Genomic DNA, 20,886 nt, shown 5'->3' with positions numbered 1-20,886 from the left:
AACGCGATACTGTGTCCCTCACCTCAAGTGGTTGAGGATGTAGTCTAGTTAGTCTGGTCATGTAATCTAAAATTGGATTCGATTAGAGAATAAATGTGTCTATCCTAAAAGAAATTATTCCATTAGAAAACATGGAGTCATTGATTTACATAAAAAGAGGATTTTTCCTGAATACCATTAATTTATTTAATTGGGTTTTTCCCTTTAACTGATCACATGATAAAAATTATTATGTAACTAATTTTCCATTTTTTAAACTCCATTTTATGGTGTTAACAGAAATCGCGACCTTGGAGGGGAATACATGTGAAAAGCAGAGTAGGACCTGGTTTGGGCCATGTAATGAAGCCAACATGTGCAAGAAGCAATGCATAGAGTGGGAGGGCGCAGAATATGGAGCTTGTTATGAACAAGATACTAAATACATGTGCTTTTGCTACTTCAACTGTGATGCACAGACGCCTCCTAGAGAAGAGAGTCGCCTCCTCCCTCTTGACAATTTAATCGTACCCACTATGAATCTTCCTTGAGTAGGAAGCATTATATAAAGGAATTCGTATTGACGATGATTTCTTTTATTTTTTATTACATTAGGATATATTTTCGTTATGTTTGTCTAGTAACTTGCTGCTTTCTTCCAAAGATTTCTCGTGCATAAAAAGAATCTCGTAGCCTTCAATAAACAGTTAGTCAGGAAAGCAACTACTTCCAATCTTAAACCTTTTATCCATTTCTTTACGACATCAGAGTGGGTCTCTTGATCTGTTAAAATGCCAAAAACAAAGCCATGACGAATATAGGTGAAGCCGCCACCTTTGGAAGCTCCACAAACCTGTCAATCAATCCCAATTCACCAATCTACATACACCTAGATGACTACCAAAGACAAATAATCGTAAACGAATGCCTAAATGACAACAACTATTCACATTGGTCACGAGAGATGAAAGATTTCCCTTTTTAAAAAAATATAGGTTTGGCGTTATTGATGGTGCCTTAAAACAACAAAAGGAAGGATAACAACAATCAAGAGCATGGCAATGCAATAACGCAGTTATCAAAAGTTGGTTGATGGAGAAATATATATATATATATATATATATATATATATATATATATATATATATATATATATATATATATATATATATATATATATATATATATATATATATATATATATATATATATATATATATATAAGAAATTGCGGAAAGTATGCGAAGACGTGAACGAGTTTTGGGATGATTTCAAGGAGAGTTTTGGAACAAAGATTGCTTCATGCACATGAAATAGAACAAAACCTAACAATAATAAAGCAGGAAAACTTGTTTATGTCAGCTTATTTTACAAAAATGAGATGAGTTTAGAATGAAATCCAGCCTGTCTCACCTTTGACAAGGTGCACGTATGGATGATGGTTATGTGATCTTGGGAAGAAACTCATGGACGCCATAGAAAATAAATGTATGTACCACTACTAGAAACTTGAGTTTCAGCTATGGATTTTGCTACGGATTTGTTCTCTAGCAAAATTTAGACTTATAGCTAGGGAATTACGACGGATCTACCATGTTTTTGATAGTTATTTTATTTATTTAACATGTGGAATATTAGTGAGGCTTTAACGAGGGATCAGCTATGGATCTCGCAAGTATTTATCGATGCACCACTATCCCTGGCTAATCAGTCGAAAAATGAAGGGCCTTAGCTAGGGTTCAACGACGGATAAAAAATTGCGCCAGCCGGTACGCATTTAGCGAGAGAACATCGACGGAAACTATATTGTGGGTACGCGCGTTTTGTTTTTTCTATCGCCAATCTCTAGCTGAAATTGGCATAACCCAGTTCCATCTTCACGAAATGCATTGAAAATTCTGGTACGCGTTTCCTCTGGACTCTGGACATGAATTTTGAACAGATGATGGCATAGAAGTTCCTTCAATCTATTAACCCACTTCCATCTCACAATCTCTGTTTGAACAGATGACGATGACGGCACTACTCACCCGATTCCGACAACCTCCGCATTTTTAAGCTGAAAGTATTCTTCCTTAGCTTTCGGATTCAGGTAAATCGCATCCCTATTAGGTTAGTTTTAGTTCAATTGCACAATATACTTTGTTAGGGTTTAATTTCTCAATTTTTCTTTCAATCGACGTCCCTCTTATCTCTCAGCATTATATACATGAATAACCTTGAAAGTTAGAATTAGAACTTGATTTAGGGCTTGATTCATCATAGTTTGTCATCCAATTTATGAGAATTTAAGGATTCAGGAACACCAGTAGCCAAAACCTTTAGGTTTTCCCCAATTCTCTTTCATATTTAGGAGGTGGTCTCTCTGATAAGTCTTATTCCCTTTTGAGGTCTTGAAGTTGATGTGGTCTCTCTGATAAGTGCTATTCCCTTATGAGGTCTTGAAGTTGATGTGGTCTTGAATCATGATGCTGACTTCTACTGCCAGTTGCTGCTTCACTTGGAGCCATGTTAAGGCCAGTGGTACTTGTCACAGGAGCAACAATAGCATATACAAATTTTGAAGCCAACACTCTCATTTTCATGCATCTATCTCTCATCAAACCATGTTTCATCTTATGCCCTTGCATCCACACATTTTCACAGATCCTCTCAAGGGCACAGAATCATAATCTTCTTCTTCTACTTCATAGAAAATTACCAAAATACCCCCCGAAAGACTTACACCATCCATTGAGAGACCAGTAGTATCAACACCTGAATGAAGCCCCATCATATATGGTGTAGGAGCATCAATATAGTCAACTCCGCTGAAAAATAGCAACGGAATGTAGACATGATGATTCACCACACAAACAATCATATTCATATCAGATAACAATCCTATCAAACATCACACTATTTTTAAATACTGCAGCCCCAGTCATATCATGTAATGTTACTTGGTTCAGAAAATTCCTTTAGTGGTGGTTTGGGTTTGTTAAAGCTATAATAAATCCATTTAATTCAAAATTCTATCATAGTTAGCAACGTGCTTCCATTAATTAGCACAGCCTATTTTGTGCTTTGGAAGATCCATCCATTAATTCGGTAGGATTTTCACAGAAAATACGATGTTAGGATTTGCATATATTATTCAAATTCAAACTCAATGTAGGATAATAATTTTTCGAAAGTAGAATGTAGTAATTAATAGAAAGAAATGAATGTAGGATGCTATGATATATGAAACTACATTGCTATTTCTTGCGTTTATCCCTCCCTATTTTAGTTGATTAGTATGCCTATGATATCTTTTTAAACGCTTGAAAGACCCGCCCAGGTTGATGTATTAATAATTAATTACTTGTTAACTCAAAGTTAAGTTAAGTTGCTGAAGATAATTGGATAGGATTATAGTCTACAAACTTTTTTTTATTTTTTTCCCATGTTAAAACTTTATGTGCAGCCTCCCAGAAAAAGTTAGGATAAGTCACACAGACAAGACAAGTTGAGATAGATAAAGCCTGCAAAAAAAAGTTTACCTGCCACCGGAAAGGATAAATCAAAGGGCATATTGCTTCGGAAGCAAGCGTTAGTAGAGAGTATCTGCATAAAACAAATAATTCACAATCATAAAACTTCTCTTTTACTTGATTAAGGCCTTCATTGTTTCTTTTTTTCGATTGTCTAGATAAATAATGGTTAAAAGATATTCGAGAAAATAAAAGGGAAGAATACATGAGGGCAAATTTGTAAAAAATTACAACTTTCTGGGATAACGAGTTTAGGCTTTAGGATTTGGGATTCCTTTTTAGGGTAAAGAGATTACCCTTGCTAAAATCCATGCACTGAAATAAAATCTTGTGCAAGACAAAGAGCAAGGCTCCTGAGTTTAGGTGTAATCATTTCCCTGACTTTCTCTATTAAGTGGTTTTTAATTTATGGCATCAAGTGAAGTCAAAAGGACACAGAAACACTGATGACTGATATGTAGAGGTTAATGGATTAAGTCCATTAAGATAAAAAGAAACAACAGAAAACACCATGGGGACTTAAACATAGTTGCAATTATTGCATATATACTCAAACTTTTACATTTCTTTACCCATCATTGTGTAATATCATCTTTTAACTAATACCCTACAAATATGTGATACCTTCTCTCCAACCTTATGGTTCACATAACGTTTTGGAAGAGATTATTAGCATTTGTAGGAAATGGAATGGAAATTTGTATATATTTGTTGGTTTATAAATCCATTTTTTTAAATAACGTTGACCATTTTTTTAAGGACACTGACCTTCAACATTTTGAGCTCCGTTTTAGTGATCACCCGATTGTTTATCTTTACTTTTGTGTTTCCATTGCTAGCATTTTCCATGATTGAACCACCAAGTGACAGTTGAGGAGTAATTCTTTGAGGACAAGGCTTTGTTGTTTTCATCTTTTTGTTGAATAAAAATAAAATATACCTTTTTTGCCCTTGCTTCAGCCTTCCTCTGTTTTTGCCTCAGTTTCTTCTTTTGTGAAGCAGACATTTTTGCTAGCTCATCATTTTCTTCGGTTGATTATTTTTTTATCAGATGTTATATCAAGTTGGTAGTCACATTCTAACTAAATTCTTTATAATATGAACTATGATTTATATTTGATTAAACATATAATTAAATCCCAATACCCTTAGCAACAGTGCCTGCGGTAAAAAAAATTAATAATAATAAAAACCTTCTTTTTTTTATCCGTTATCTGCTTCTCCTTTTTACTGTATATCTTTATTGATTTGTGATCCCCTTTCCTAAAATGAAGAATTGAATTGATGTGGGACTAATAAAAAAACAACCCAGTACATATTAAAAGTGGCATGACTTAGGAAGAGTTAAGTTTTCTAGGTTATGAGTTTGGCCACAACATTTCTGTTATTAACATTTGTAGCCCCTTATAAATTAAAAACTTTTGCTCCATTATTTTCAGGAGTTGTCACTTTTGTTCCCTGTAACTTCATGGGTAGCCAATTAAAACCCTCTGACCCATGCAAAGCATGGGTCACTCCACTAGTTGAAATTAAAATTAGGTACAAGAAATTAATATATATAAAATTATTTTTTTTGAAAAGATTGTATAGTATTACGTTAGATAACAAAAGATATGCAAATGAAACTTTAGGTCCCTGTAGTTTTAATATTCCGGAATTATATTTTTCGTCCCTGTAGCTTAAAATTTTAGGAATTACACTTTAGGTCCCTGTAGTTTAAAGCAAAAGACACTTTTGGTTCCTATAGTTCTAGTTTTCCAGAATTATCTTTTTGGTCCCTGAAACTTTTAGTTTGCAGGAATTACAATTCTTGTCCTTGTAGTTTTAATTTTCCAAAATTACATTTTTAGTCGCTACAGTTTTTGGAATATGATTGCATAGTTATAATAAAAATAAGTATTTCATATTGTATAATTGTAGTTTCCAAGGATGCTTTTAGTAATGTGGATATGATTGCATTATCTAATTTCTAAATAGTAGTTATATATTTGGTTGTAGCTAGTCATTATGTCAACATGTAGTGATAGAGACTGGATGTACAAAAGGTTAGATCATGGGTATCTTAGCACAACATATCATGCATCCGTCAAAGGTTTGTACTTATTATTTTTATGATTTATCAAAGTAAAACTTGGTGTAAAATGGAAAAGATAACTGTATGCGTGATTTACATGTAGGGTTTGTATGTCTGGCCCGAAGAGACTGATGTTCTTGCTCGCAAGGTATGGGAAGATTGTATGAAGAAACGATTCCCTGACATAATGCGAAGAGCACGTGAAGAATCTTTAAAACTTGCCAAAGCTGCAAATGTGAATACCTCACTAGAAGGTGATTTAAATTTGCTAAAGGACTATCACCCAAATTGGATTAAAAAGGAGTATTGGGAAAAAATGATCAATGAAGTATGGACCACATCCAAATGGAAACGTTTATCACAATCAGGAAAAAATAACAGAAATAAATTAGAAGATAGCTCTGTTTCCAAACATACAGGGGGTTCTATATCTATTCATCAACATAAGAAAAGAATGGTAAGATGTTTGCATCTCACCTTAGTTTCCACTTAGACTATTGAGTTTTTGTTTTGTTTTTTAATGTATTACTAATGGATTTTGTAGCAAGCAACACTTAAACGCCCTCCTACAGGAGTTGAACTTTATGCAAGGTTGCACACTAAATGGTCTACTCAAGAGTACATTACACCAAAGGCAGCTAAAGTTAAGGTATTTTCAATTCTTTTTTAGGAAACAAAACTTCCTACTACTCGGGTTAATGACTTTGTTAAAGCAACAAATTGACAGAAAACAAATCTTTCGTGAGTAGTAATCAACTTACAAAAGAAAAGAAACAAATTATTATCTCTAAATGTTTTATCCTCTGCCTAGTTGTAATTAAGTATTTTGTAAGTAGTAATCAACTTTATAAAATGTTTGAGTATTAATTAAGAGGAGGCTTATGAAATGGTTCATTCCATTCCTTAATTATGAATTTAATGGAATGGAATGAACCATTCTATTCATTATTTCATGTTTCTGTTGTTTCATATTTTTTTTGCTATAATAGGAGGCTTATGAAAGTGCTATGGTGGCTAAGTTTGGTGATGATACTAGTTGCCACCCCCTCTTGGATAATGAAACATGGTGTGATGTTTCCGGAGGAGTCAAGAAAGGAAGAATATATGGATTCGGATCTGTGTCTGATCCAGCGAGCTTTTTGGAAGGAACATCTAGTACAATAACATCCCAAGAGGTACTTTATAAAAATTTCCTATCATATCATTGTACTTACAAAGTTTCCTATCATGGCATTGTACTTATAAAGTTTCCTATCATGGTATTGTACTTACAAAGTTTCCTATCATGGCATTGTACTTACAAAGTTTCCTATCATGGCATTGTACTTTAGGTTATCTATGAACGTGTACGAAACGAGATGCGTGGGGAAATGGATGCTAAAGCTGCAGAAATGGAAGCTAAACATCAACAAATGCGTGAGGAAATGGATGTGAAAGTTGCAGCAATAGATGTCAAACAACAACAAATTGATGCAAAATATGAAGCAATGGAGAAGATGTATGCAGCCTTGCAAAATATGATGAGAAATTGAAAATTAGAGGTAATATGATGTTAACCATTGGTATTTGATGTTTTTGAATGACTTGTTAACCATTTGTATTTGATACTTTTGATTGTTTTGAATAATGTTTTATAGGAATGTGAACCGAAGATGATTGGATGGACATGAAATGAAGAGAGCATCTAAAATGTTATTTTGAAATTATGTTTTATGAAAACTCATTTCCCAATGCATATTTTGGATTTCTTGGTGCTAAAATGTTATTTTGAAGTTAAACCTTTGGGAGTTTGATGTTATATGGATAGTTTTGGTTTTGGATGTTTTTTGAATGATACTTTGGTAAACTTTGATAGTTTTGGTATTGTAATGTTTGGTTGCATTGTTATTTGATGTTTTTTAGTATAAAAATTTGATGATTGTAGTATTTTTTTCTTTTAAAATCATAATAAAAAAATGATATTACAAGTTCGCGTCGGATTGGTGAGAATAAAAAAAGTATTTTAATGCATCAATTTTGCGAGGGATTAGCTACGGAAAAAATATCATGTCTAAAGTTTGCGACGGATCAGCGACGGAACAAAAAAAATTAATGTATGAATTTTGCAAGGGATTAGCTATGGAAAAAAACCATGTCTAAAGTTTGCGACAGATTAGCGACGAAAAAAAAAAAGAAATCAATATATGAATTTTGCAAGGGATTTGCTAAGGAAAAAAACTGATCACTGAAATTTTGCGACAGAAAAGCGACGGAATGACTTTATCAAATTTTGTCGTTAATGCCCTGAGTAAATGTGTTGAGTGACATTTAGCGACGGATATTCTGTCGCTACATTTGTCGCAAGGAAAAACCTCTCCGTCGCTAAAACCCTCGCTGAGAAATTAGCCACCTATTAATTACCTATGGAGTGAGTCCGTCGCTGATCCATCGCAAACAACATTTAGCGACGGAATAGCGACGGATACTTCCGTCTCTAAAACCCATGTTTCTAGTAGTGTACTAGTTTTAAATGGGATTTCAAAAGCTTAGATTCTCAATATCAAACTGATGCCGAATATTGTAATTGTTTACCATTTAGCAGAAGATGTAACAAAATTGATGTTTTTAGAAACTTTTATTAATGATCTTTAGCTTTTATTCGAAGTGGGAGTTGAAATATATGATGCATATACACAAGAGATGTTTACTCTACATGTAGTTTCTTTACGGACTATAAAAGATTTACCACTCTTCGTAAAATATGTGGATTCCCTACATCGGATATAAATGTTATACACTGTATAGGAAGCATACTTAATTTCTTAGACTTCCACACTCTCATAAACAATTATGTCGATCATAGATTATATTTACTATTTGAACATCCATTCAAAAAGCAGAAAAAAACATTCCACGGAAAACAAGAGTTCAACACTACTCCACAACATATGACAAAAATGACACTGGAACAAATATACAACAAAGTAAAATATATTACAAATAAGTTATGAAAAGTAGATATGGATGATCAATTAGGAGTTCCTAAAAACATTGACATTTATCGAAAGATGGAAATAAAAAGAAGAACATTATAGGATGTTGGTACATCGGACGTCGGAAACAAGGAATCCGCTTATTGTAGGAAATGCAACATATATGGCAATATCTTAAGTATTCGATGTATAATTTTTCTAACAATGTGTAGATTTGATTTATATAAACAAGAATGTACTTGAGAGACTTACCGGAACATTGTTACACATTTAAAGAAATATGAAAGATAGTTGAAATGTACAAATTAGCCTGGTGCATCTAGGGTTAAAACTAGAGTCGGAACCGAAGACACTAGACAACATACCAATACCGTTTGTAGAATCATGCACATCTATGAATGAGGAAATGACATTTTTTATGAAACACTATATGTCTTAAGGGTTCTAAAAGGGAATTATAGAAATTTATCTAGTCTAGTAAGTGAAATGGAACAAAATCTTATCAAAATTAAATCACATGACTATCATATTATAATGGAATCTTATTAGATTTATCAAGGTTTTTTAATTCTATTTTTTGCAAAAAAATCAATGTGGATGAGATCGATGCATGAAAAACAAGAATATTTAATATATATATATATATATATATATATATATATATATATATATATATATATATATATATATATATATATATATATATATATATATGAAAGGATCCTTGCATGCATGTTAGTTTGGTAATTTTGGTTAATGATGATTATCTATTAAAAACTTTGGCAATTGATTTTTTGGTACTTTGGTAATTGGTAATTTGATACCATGGTAGTTTTGTTTATGGTTATAGCTTAATAGTTTGGTTATAGTTTTTGTTTTTGTTGATAGTATAAGGTAATTAAGCAGTTTGATAGTTTGGTAATTGGCAATTTGATAGTTTACTTACATATTAATAATTATTAGCTTGATTATAATTTGGTAATTTGGCAATGGTTAGTTTGTTAGTTTGTAATTTGTTACTAGTAATTGTTAGTTTGTTAGCTTGTTAATCAGGTTGATAATTTAACTTATAAGTTTATATTCTTATTTATTATGTAGTTAGAGAATCTTCTAACAATGCTTAACGATCAGGTGTGTTGTGCGAAACTTCACCATTTAAAAAAAAAAAACACAAAGTGATACCGGAGGAAACGAGGAAGCAATGATGATGACACGTCCAACAATGATTAGATTTTTTGTTAGACTTTGTATAAGATATTGCTTTTAACACTTTTGTTACTTAATTTGACATGTCGTATTGTATCGGTTATGGTTTGCGTTTTTGATGTTTCGTATTGGGTTTTTGCACCTTAAAATGGTTGTTCTGAAAAAAAGAGTAGTATTAGCAGCAACACTATTAGTGGCGACAACATGTATTTGCGGTGCCATGAGTATTAACGGTGATGGTGACTATATATTACGAGGTAGACATGTATTAAGGGTGACACATTGCACTGGTGCCGTTTTTTTTAGCAATAGTAGGGGATTTGTCGAGGTACACACGTATTAGGGGTGACACATTGCATTGGTGCCGTTTTTTTTGAGCAATAGCGTTGGAACAGGGGATTTGTCGCTGATATTGCCTTTAGTGACAATGAGCTTAATTTTTAGCAGTGATTTTTGTGGGCGCTAATGATCTATTTTTTTTTTATAGCGTTTAAGGATGTTGTTTTTTCTTTTTTAAAACATTTAGCCTTGTACCAAGTTCGTGTATTAAAATATTCAGACAAAAATATATGATTGATAAACCCGCCGCAATGCATGGAAAATCTCCACCAGAGCTATGCAATCAACAGCAGTTAATTTGTTATTGACATGTTATTTCGTACAAAATCACCCTTGACTTCCACCATTAATGGTTATACTTGATGATGATTGTAGGGTTTATTTAACGTCTCCTATATCTTGTCATCTATTCTTGAAACATGGCCATTGTTTTATTTTATATAGAATACTTTATAGCACATAAACCAACTACCTTAGTGGTTTACCGGGTAAGGTACTAGCTTTTCTGTATGAGAGGTAGTGTTCAAGTTTAGGAGAAGGTTTGCAGGGCCGGTCCAAATGTATATGGGGCCCAGGGCGAAAAGACAAAAAAGGGTCCCTTAAAGACAAATATAATAAAAATTAACAAAAAAATATCTTTTATTCTTCACTATAAACACTTTCAATTAACAATAACAAACAAGCCAAATTGTTTATGTTTTGAGTTGGTTTGAGTTTGAACCAACTTTAGGTCCTAAAAATCATTTTAGTAATAATTGGTTTATATATATACACTATATAACCCATAAATTTTGGGCCCCTGGAGTCGTGGGCCCTGGATGGTCGCCCGGGTTGCCCACCGTCTGGACCGGCCCTGAAGGTTTGGAACATATTTTGGTGTCTTAGTGTATGGTCCAAAGGACGAGTCTTCTTCTCATATCCTTAAAAAGCCAGGAAGCCCTTAATTAGTAGGTGGTTGGAACCCATAGAATACTTTAGAACATGATCAAAAAATTGAAGCGTATATAACTACCTAATCTTTCTTTGATCTTCATATGAAAGTGTCAAGTGTGCATCAAAGCTCGTATGAAACAACATGCGTGGCTACATTGATTTTTTGTTAACATTTGTCATCTTTGACACAGATTTTATTATAGCTCCTTCTATAAATACCCTTTCCTTCTCAACCTATTCTTCACCCAAGTCGTAGCGGTGTTCTTTAGCATCATCATAACTGATCAAAATGGCAGAAATTTCACTTGGTTTCCTTGCATTCTCTCTACTCGTCTTCGTTCTAACTATTTCAGGTGCTTAATAAAACTTCGTTTAGCTGATTTCAGTTATTTAAATATTATTTGGCTTTCATTTGTAAAAAGAATATATTTACTTTTTCAACTTTTTTTTGTAATGATCGAGATTTTGCAGTTTTATACAAAACCAGAAATACATTACAGGTGATGTTAACTATTTCTGTTTGGGATCATTCTCTTGCTCAAAATTAAGCCTCGTTTCTTTATTGGTCGCAAAACATGATTTCATATATTCTTAATATAGCCTTAATGATTTAGTTAAAAAAATATGGAAAGATGACACTTGTCATTATTTTATTGGATAGAAATATTTGTAGGCATAAAAAGTAAAAATCAATTTAATTTGTCTTTTCAAATCTTAACTATAGTAAAAAGTTACACTTACTAAAATAAAAAAGGGATGAACTTTTTGTAATAGTAATTTTTCCATTTCACTTTGTTAAAATGATTTCAAAAAGCCAATTTTGAGCATCAAAGCAATAATCGTCAGAATATTATCTTACCAACCGAACAATATTTGGTTTAATAACTTTCATGGTAAACTAACTAAAACTTGTACTAAATAATAATGCAAAAGGAAAACAAATATCTTCACCTCCATTCATTAATATCTTATTTGACTTTCTTTTTTTGTTATAATCAAATTTTAATTACGTGAAAAGAAATCACCACGGTGAAGGGAGAATTATGTGAACATGCAAGCAAAACCTGGTCTGGAAAGTGCAAAGATACCGACAAATGCAACAAACAATGCATAGAATGGGAGGGTGCAAAAAATGGTGCTTGTCATCAACGTGAAGCACAATACATGTGCTTTTGCTACTCTGATTGTCCCCCCAAAGGAAAGAAACCACCTCTCTCTCCAGCCCCAGCACCAGCTCCGCCTCCACCTCCACCTCCACCTCCACCACCACCACCGGCTGGGGGGCAGCCAGCTCCACCTCCAGGATGTGCGAAGCTTGATGTAGATAAGCTAATAGCTGAAGCACTCACCCGCTACAAGATCGAAGTTGAGAAAGTGATACATTTTGAGCTTCCAATCGACCCGGCTGTCATCCTTGTATAACAATTATGAATGAAGAGAAAATATTTTGTTGTTATATATGTATTTGTTACGTAGTCAATAGCTTTATGATTCCCATACATAATTGTTTCAGGAATATGACAAATTGAGTATTTTTTTTTTTTTTTGCTCTTTAAGAACATATCGGCTGCTTTATTCCTAAATTACGTAGTTCATTCCAAATGGGTCTTGAACCTATCATCTTATGGGTGAGAGGCACATTTCGACCAACACAAGATATATAAGCTAGAAGCCTTTGGTAGTTATTAAATAAAATATATGGTATGCAACTTTTTAAAGAATAATTTTAAACAAAACTACATGAAACGACTTGGTACTTTTATGCATATTGGCAAAGTTTTCTTTTGGTTATTGTTGTGCCAAAGTTAGGGATGTCAACGACTTTTGCCTAATTTCCAAGGTTTCTGAATTTCACCCGTATGATTAACTGTGGTTGGGTATTAATTAACCTAACATACACGTTAACTGAATATACTAGGCGTACATCATAGTTCTTTTTTTTTTTAACAGCACAATTTCATTACTCTCGCCATAAAAAATAGGAAAAACAGAATAAGAATCAGGCATACATTATTGTTTTACGCTAAACTATGTAAGTTTGTCAAATTCCTTATGCGAACATAGCAGGACAATGTTTACTAGTTACAAATATTGAATTTAAACCCCATGAATCATATTAAATTTCTTCAAATTCAAAATCTAAAATAAATTTCAGGTAATCATAAAAATCAATTAATTGGATGGAATGATAACTTCATTGGTGTTTAAGTTAATGGCATGTTGTGATCTCGCACACTTCCGGTAACGTTGTCTTATTAATAAATCTTGTCAATGGATCTAACCACACTTGATTATGGTTTTTGGGGAGATTCCCATTCATCCGTTCTCTCATAACTATTTGTTAATTTAAAAATTACATCATATGGGAAAATTCTAGAACCACCATTACAAGAAAACATGTATTTGATGACAAAGCATTAAGCATGACCGCATGCGGTCGCTATATGTAAGCCACAAACGAAAAATAATCTTTAGAACATGCTTGCGATATTGCATCCTCCGTTATGGCGGACATAAGAAATGATATGTTGGTATGTATGTTCTGATTACAATGTATATTTTATTTATGTTCTTGTGATTTAATATCATAATATAATGGATATTCAAGTTTTTATTTATCACTTCTTTAATTCCTATAACTTCTTCCACATTTTATTTCCGAATACCTCGAAGCCTTAAAAGACGAATATGTTATGGAACACATTCTACTATAAGAATTCCCAAAGACTCCATAGTTCCGCCTACATGACTACATGAGATTGAGTTTCATTCCTAAGTAAATGTTTCAATATTGGAAACCCATAATTTATACACAAACGTTATGCCTTTGAGAATCTCTCTTAATTCTTCTTTAGCCTAACATACATCTTTATGACAGAAAGACTACTTCATTTTTAGGAACATTGAACATGGATACAAGTATTCGACATAACATCTAAGAAGTAATAACACACTGAGGCCACATATGTTCTTAGGATGATTCTAAAGCATAGTACAAAATCAATCTAGACATTCATTATACAGAGGAGAAATATAAATAAGATACAACAAACTTTACCAATTTACATGAGATTACAAATCAATTTAAAAAATCAAATAATAATAACAAGTATTCGACATAGCATCTAAGAAGTTATAACACACTGAGGTCACATATGTTCTTAGGATGATTCTAAATGTGACAATCCGATATTTCAACTCTTTGTAATGACCTAAAAGGTCAAGTATTGTAACCACTTTTGAGTTAATAAAATTACCTTTCATAATAAAATGTCCAAATAGTTCTATTTAAATTCCTTCTATGTTTAAATGTCTTTAAACCATGATCGTACGTAAAAAGAACGTCCAAATCCGACTTCGTATATTGAAGTTATGATTTTTCCAAATTCAGCTTAGCAACAGACAGCTAAAAACTCGAATCGGAGATCGAGCGACTTTTGGCCGGAATGACCTAAACGAGAATCGACGGTCTCGACAATGGTATTTCAGCGGTAAAAAGTCTGGCAAAAACCGACGTCAGATAAAGAAATTATGAATTTTTGTAGAAATTCCTTAAACACGATGAGTTATAAAATAAATAATAAAAATAATTTCGGAATTTGCCAACGGAGTCTAAACGAAAGTTGTAGAGCGTAGTCTCACCTACGCGTGGATATAAAGACCATCGAAAACGGAGTTCGTATGAAGAAGATATAAATTTTCGAAGTTTATTAAATAAAATTATATTTATTTAATTCAAAAATCAAGCATTATCCGAAGAGGAGTTAGCGTCCTCATCCGAGGTACGCGCTGCGTACCCCTGTACACCCTGCGTACCCGAGGGCCTTGGCCTCTGATCGTCCATGTCGCCCTATGCGAGGCTACCGACCCGTCCGACCCGCCCGTCCGACCCGCCGTCCCATCCGACCCGCCAGACTGATCCGTCCCATCCGAAGCCGAGGCAGTCGAGGCTTCGGTCATGCATGACGTACGCGTACGCGTTGCGTACGAACGTACGCCCCGCGTACGAGGCTTCTCAGACCCCCCTATAAATAGAATGCGAGGGTTTCCGGAAAAATTGCTCATTTCTCTCCTTTCTCTCCCGATCTTGCCTCGATTTTCGTGCCCGTTCAAACCCGAAGCTCTGGTCTTTTTGCTCAAGTCCCGAGGGTCAATTTTACTCCCAAGATTCCCGAGAATCCCGAGAAAAATCCGTTTCTCGAGTCGAAACTCTGCCCGGTTTTCCATCTCGCTATCTTCAAACTTTCAAGTGAGTTCATACCCCTTAATTTACCTTTTAAATGTTCTATAAATTCTTTTATATGCTTTCAAGGGGGGGATTACAAGTAAAACACACGAGTATTATCGGGTGTTACATAAAGAACTCTTTTATATGCTGTTATTTATCCAAATCACATGCGATTTACAAACTTTATAAGGAACTTTCATATATATATATATATAACATATGTTAAAATAGCATTCTATCTTTTGAAATATAAATTGTCGTAATGCATGTATAAACTAAACTTTTCTTAGATTATATGTATACTTGTCTATCTTGGACTCTACACCAAAAATCTATGCTTTCATAACAAATGATTCCTTTTGCTAGGTATTTCTAAACAAACGAGACACACTTTTAGAAAACTATAATAGGTATAGTTTTACGAACAAATTACTAACTCTTATGTACTAGAAACATGAATTTCAAGAAGTCACTTTCGTATACAAGAACAAACGTAACATTTTAACAAGTAGATATGTTTTTATGCCACGGTTTTGTGAGACACTAACTTCATGTACGTTCGAGTACACATTTCAAGTCCTGTATTATATACCAGAATCCCTTGGAGGGGGAGCATGGTGTTTGTGTATAGATCTATACGGGCTTGACAACCCGCGCCCTGACTGTTAGCTGCAGTCCACCGTTTGGGGTGACAAACGTCATAACATTCCAACGCCTGAAGAACGTTGTGTATAGGCATTCCGAGTCAATAGTATGGTTATAAAACTCACATGGGGTATTAAAAATGCATTGATTTACAAGGTTTTCAAACACATTGGTTATTTTACACTTACATACATTTTTAGAAACAAACATTGGTCTTGAGTGACGGCCACTTTTATACTAGTAGAAAATATAGGATTTTCTAAACATAAACAAACAAAGACAAAACATTTCATTTCATACAAACATTATCACTAAAATACTTATGAAACTCACCAGCTTAAATGTTGATCTACTCTTTCAAAATTTATTGTATGTCCCAAGAAATCAGTAATTTCAGGTATTCATTTTGCTTTTGACGAAGGGATACTGCGGCGCCAGTTTATTCTCGTATTTTGACATCATATTGTAATTGGTTTTGAACATGTAACTTTTGACAAATGTAAACTTTCAATTATATATATGATGGTTGTATTGCTTTCTTTACTATGTATTCATTTGTTACGTTACCACATGAAGTCATCCGCCCCCGAACGTTTCCGCCGTTCAGGTTTGGGGGTGTGACAGATTGGTATCAGAGCTCAACCACTTCTGCACCAGAACCACATAAAGGAAACAACAACAACAACAACAACTACAACAACAACAACAACAACAACAACAGCAATAGCAGAAAGAGAGTGTGGAATAAAGGGAAGGGTGGGTCTTCCCATGAATCCGCAAAGAAACAACTAGTTTCAGTGAATGCTGCCACTGTACCTACTCCAGCTCCTACAAATACCTACCCAACAAAGCCTTACGTAGGTAACCTCCCAAAGTGCACCAAATGCAATTACCACCACCATGGACCTTGTCAGGAAATGCAGTCTGCCAACTGCAACAGGAAGGGACACACAGCCCGTTTCTGCAAGGATCCCGCAAAGCCGATCACTCAAGTTCCCGGTGCGGGTGTAGGACAGACTTGCTACGGTTGTGGCGAGGTGGGCCACTACAAGAGGAACTGTCCTAAGGCAGCAGGCACCGGCGGTGTGGGGTGAGTTTTGGCAATAGGCCACGACGAAGATGTAGCTGACCCAACTATAGTTGCTGGTACGTTCCTTCTCGATAATTCATATGCATGCATATTATTCGATAGTGGAGCGGAGAGAAGCTTCGTGAGTCAAAACTTTATTCATTTACTTAAACCTAAACCTAGTAAGTTAGAAAAATCATTCACTATAGAGATGGCCAATGGAAAAATCGAAAACACTAACTGCATATACATGGGCCGTACGTTAACTTTAGACGGCCATTCTTTTCCAATCAATCTCATGCCGGTCCAAATTAAAAGTTTCGACGTCATAGTCGGCATGGATTGGTTGAGTCTCCTTCGCGCCGACATCATGTGCTTTGAGAAAGCAGTCCGTCTTAACCTCCCTAACAACGAAACATTAGTTATCTACGGCGACAAATCTAGTACAAACCTTCGCATCATTTTGTGCATCCAAGCTCGAAAGTGCTTGCGGAAGGATTGTCAAGCATTCCTAGCGCACATCGTTGATACAATCAAGAACTGAAGGACATCAAGAACATCTCGGTAGTACGCGACTTTCCCGATATCTTTCCAGAAGAACTACCAGGATTACCACCGCAACGCCAAGTCGAGTTCAGAATCGACTTAGTTCCAGGAGCTACCCCAGTAGCGAAGTCGCCTTATCGTCTCGCGCCAGCAGAGATGCAGGAACTTTCCAGTCAGCTTAATGAACTCCTTCAAAAAGGATTCATAAGACCAAGTTTCTCACCTTGGGGAGCACCGGTCTTGTTTGTAAAGAAGAAAGACGGATCGTTCCGTATGTGCATCGACTACAGAGAGCTGAACAAACTTACTGTCAAGAACCGCTATCCTCTACCCCGTATTGACGACCTATTCGATCAACTTCAAGGAGCGAACTACTTCTCAAAGATAGACCTACGATCCGGATACCACCAATTACGAGTTCTAGAGGGGGACATTCCAAAGACAGCTTTCCGAACTCGTTATGGACACTACGAATTTGTAGTGATGCCGTTCGGATTAACCAATGCACCAGCAGTATTTATGGACCTAATGAATAGGGTGTGCCGTCCTTACTTGGATCAGTTCGTCATCGTCTTTATCGATGATATACTTATCTACTCCCGAAGTGAGGAAGAGCATAGTCAGCACCTACGAAAAGTCCTAGAAACGCTGCGAACGGAGAAACTCTATGCGAAGTTCTCTAAATGCGAATTTTGGATTCGAAGAGTCGAATTTTTAGGCCACGTTGTTAGCGAGAAAGGTATACATGTGGACCCCTCCAAAATTAAGGACATTGAGAACTGGTCGGCACCAAAGACACCTACATAAATTCGTCAATTTCTAGGTCTAGCTGGCTACTATCGCAGATTCATAAAGAACTTCTCTAGCATTGCGAAACCTCTTACTACATTAACCCAGAAAGGCGTGGCCTTCAACTGGGAAGCGAAACAAGAAAAGGCATTCCAGACACTAAAACAGGCCTTGTGCACCGCACCGATACTATCCCTCCCCGAAGGGATAGAAGACTTCGTAGTGTATTGCGATGCGTCAAATCAAGGACTTGGTTGTGTTCTTATGCAGAGAGGGAAGGTAATCGCTTATGCCTCCCGACAAATTAAGACACACGAAGTGAACTATACGACACACGATCTCGAGTTAGGAGCAGTAGTGTTTGCTCTGAAGATCTGGAGACACTACTTATACGGAACAAAGAGTACTATTTTCACCGATCACAAGAGCCTTCAACACATTTTCGATCAGAAGGAACTCAACATGCGACAACGACGATGGGTTGAGTTACTAAATGACTACGAATGTGAAATTCGTTATCATCCTGGCAAGGCCAACGTGGTAGCTGACGCCCTCAGTCGAAAGGAATACACTGGTCGGAGGGTCAAATCTCTGACTATGACTATCCATTCCCACTTATCCACACAAATTAAGGAGGCACAAATGGGAGCTTTGCAACCTGAAAATGTGGCGGGTGAATCCCTGCGAGGAATGGAAAAGAATCTAGAAGTCAAGGGTGGCGGAGCCTACTATCTCATGGACCGAATCTGGACCCCGAAACATGGTGGTTTCAGAAACGTAGTCATGACCGAAGCTCACAACTCAAGGTATTCCGTACACCCGGGTTCAGATAAAATGTATCTGGATCTTAAGAAACTGTACTGGTGGCCTAACATGAAAGCAGAAATTGCTACCTTCGTAAGTAAATGTCTTACTTGCGCTAAGGTTAAGGTCGAGTATCAGAAACCGTCAGGATTACTACAACAACCAGAGATACCAGAATGGAAATGGGAGCGGATCACTATGGACTTCATAACCAAGTTACCCAAGACGACAAGTGGACTCGATACCATATGGGTCATTGTCGACAGATTGACCAAATCCGCGCATTTCCTACCCATCAAGGAGACTGACAAAATGGAGAAGCTTACAAGAACTTACTTAAGGGAAGTAGTGCGACTGCATGGTGTTCCGATATCCATTATCTCCGATAGAGATAGTAGATTCACTTCAAGATTCTGGAAGTCACTACAAAGTTCCCTGGGGACTAGGCTAGACATGAGTACAGCCTACCACCCACAAACAGACGGACAAAGTGAGAGAACGATACAAACTTTAGAAGATATGCTGAGAGCCTGTGTGATTGACTTTGGAAAGGCATGGGATATGCATTTACCCCTTGTCGAATTTTCATACAACAATAGTTATCATACAAGCATAAAGGCTGCTCCGTTTGAAGCCCTCTATGGTCGAAAGTGCAGATCCCCTCTATGCTGGGCTGAAGTTGGCGATATCCAATTAGCTAGAGGAAGGGTTCCTGAAAGCACTCTCACCGGTCCGGAAATCATACGAGAAACGACAGAGAAGATCGTTCAGATTCGTGAACGATTGAAAGCCTCTAGAGACCGACAGAAAAGCTACGCTGACCAAAGGAGGAAACCTTTGGAATTCTAGGTAGGAGACCACGTCTTATTAAAGGTCTCACCGTGGAAGGGTTTAATACGCTTTGGAAAGCGTGGGAAACTGAATCCAAGATACATAGGGCCTTTCGAGATTCTTTCCAGAATTGGCCCTGTGGCTTACAGGCTTAACCTACCGCGCGAACTTAGTAACATCCATCCAACCTTCCACGTCTCAAACTTGAAAAAGTGTTTGTCCGACGAGACTCTTGTTATTCCACTCGACGAGATCGAGATCAACAAGAGCCTCAACTTTGTGGAAGAACCAGTAGAAATCATGGACCGAGAGGTCAAACAAACAAAACAAAGTCGCATACCCATTGTGAAGGTTCGCTGGAACGCCAAGCGGGGACCTGAATTCACATGGGAACGCGAAGATCAGATGAAACAAAAGTACCCTCATCTCTTTCATGTTCACTAGCATCTTTACTACTTTAAATTTCGGGACGAAATTCTCTCTAACGGGGGGATGATGTGACAACCCGATATTTCAACTCTTTGTAATGACCTAAAAGGTCAAGTATTGTAACCACTTTTGAGTTAATAAAATCACCTTTCATAATAAAATGTCCAAATAGTTCTATTCAAATTCCTTCTATGTTTAAATGTCTTTAAACCATGATCGTACGTAAAAAGAACTCCCAAATCCGACTTCGTATATTGAAGTTATGATTTTTCCAAGTTCAGCTTAGTAACAGACAGCTATAAACTCGAATCGGAGATCGAGCGACTTTTGGCCGGAATGACCTAAACGAGAATCGAAGGTCTCGACAATGGTATTTCAGCGGCAAAAAGTCTGGCAAAAACCGACGTCAGATAAAGAAGTTATGAATTTTTGAAGAAATTCCTTAAACACGATGAGTTATAAATAAATAATAAAAATAATTTCGGAATTTGCCAACGGAGTCTAAACGAAAGTTGTAGAGCGTAGTC

The 20,886-nt window shown here is 35.8% G+C and overlaps 2 protein-coding genes across 5 annotated transcripts; both read left to right on the top strand.

Annotated features, from left to right (window-relative positions):
- The first annotated feature begins 1,297 nt into the window (after positions 1-1,297).
- Positions 1,298-7,494, top strand: LOC111895742 (uncharacterized). Of its 4 annotated transcripts, none has more exons than XM_052765320.1 (8): positions 1,298-1,880; positions 1,987-2,071; positions 5,497-5,586; positions 5,672-6,025; positions 6,113-6,217; positions 6,558-6,743; positions 6,900-7,109; positions 7,206-7,494. In XM_052765320.1, exons 3-7 carry the CDS (start codon positions 5,548-5,550, stop codon positions 7,098-7,100), a joined length of 885 nt encoding a protein of 294 aa, XP_052621280.1. In that variant the 5' UTR covers positions 1,298-1,880; positions 1,987-2,071; positions 5,497-5,547; the 3' UTR covers positions 7,101-7,109; positions 7,206-7,494. The 4 variants fall into 4 exon arrangements, with proteins under 4 accessions (XP_052621280.1, XP_023747588.2, XP_052621281.1 ...); XM_023891820.3 differs by having other exon boundaries at positions 5,493-5,586; XM_052765321.1 differs by lacking the exon at positions 5,497-5,586 and having other exon boundaries at positions 1,302-1,880.
- Positions 7,495-11,100: 3,606 nt separating this feature from the next.
- On the top strand, positions 11,101-12,696 carry LOC111895661 (anther-specific protein SF18-like). The gene is made up of 2 exons (XM_023891737.2): positions 11,101-11,371; positions 12,037-12,696. The coding sequence occupies exons 1-2, from the start codon at positions 11,308-11,310 to the stop codon at positions 12,438-12,440; spliced, it is 468 nt and encodes a 155-aa protein (XP_023747505.1). The 5' UTR covers positions 11,101-11,307; the 3' UTR covers positions 12,441-12,696.
- The last annotated feature ends 8,190 nt before the right edge of the window (positions 12,697-20,886 follow it).

This window comes from Lactuca sativa, chromosome 7 (assembly GCF_002870075.4).
Source record: "Lactuca sativa cultivar Salinas chromosome 7, Lsat_Salinas_v11, whole genome shotgun sequence".
Classification (NCBI taxonomy): domain Eukaryota; kingdom Viridiplantae; phylum Streptophyta; class Magnoliopsida; order Asterales; family Asteraceae; genus Lactuca; species Lactuca sativa.
Note: the sequence above shows the minus strand (reverse complement) of the source record. Positions and strands in the feature narration are given on the sequence as shown.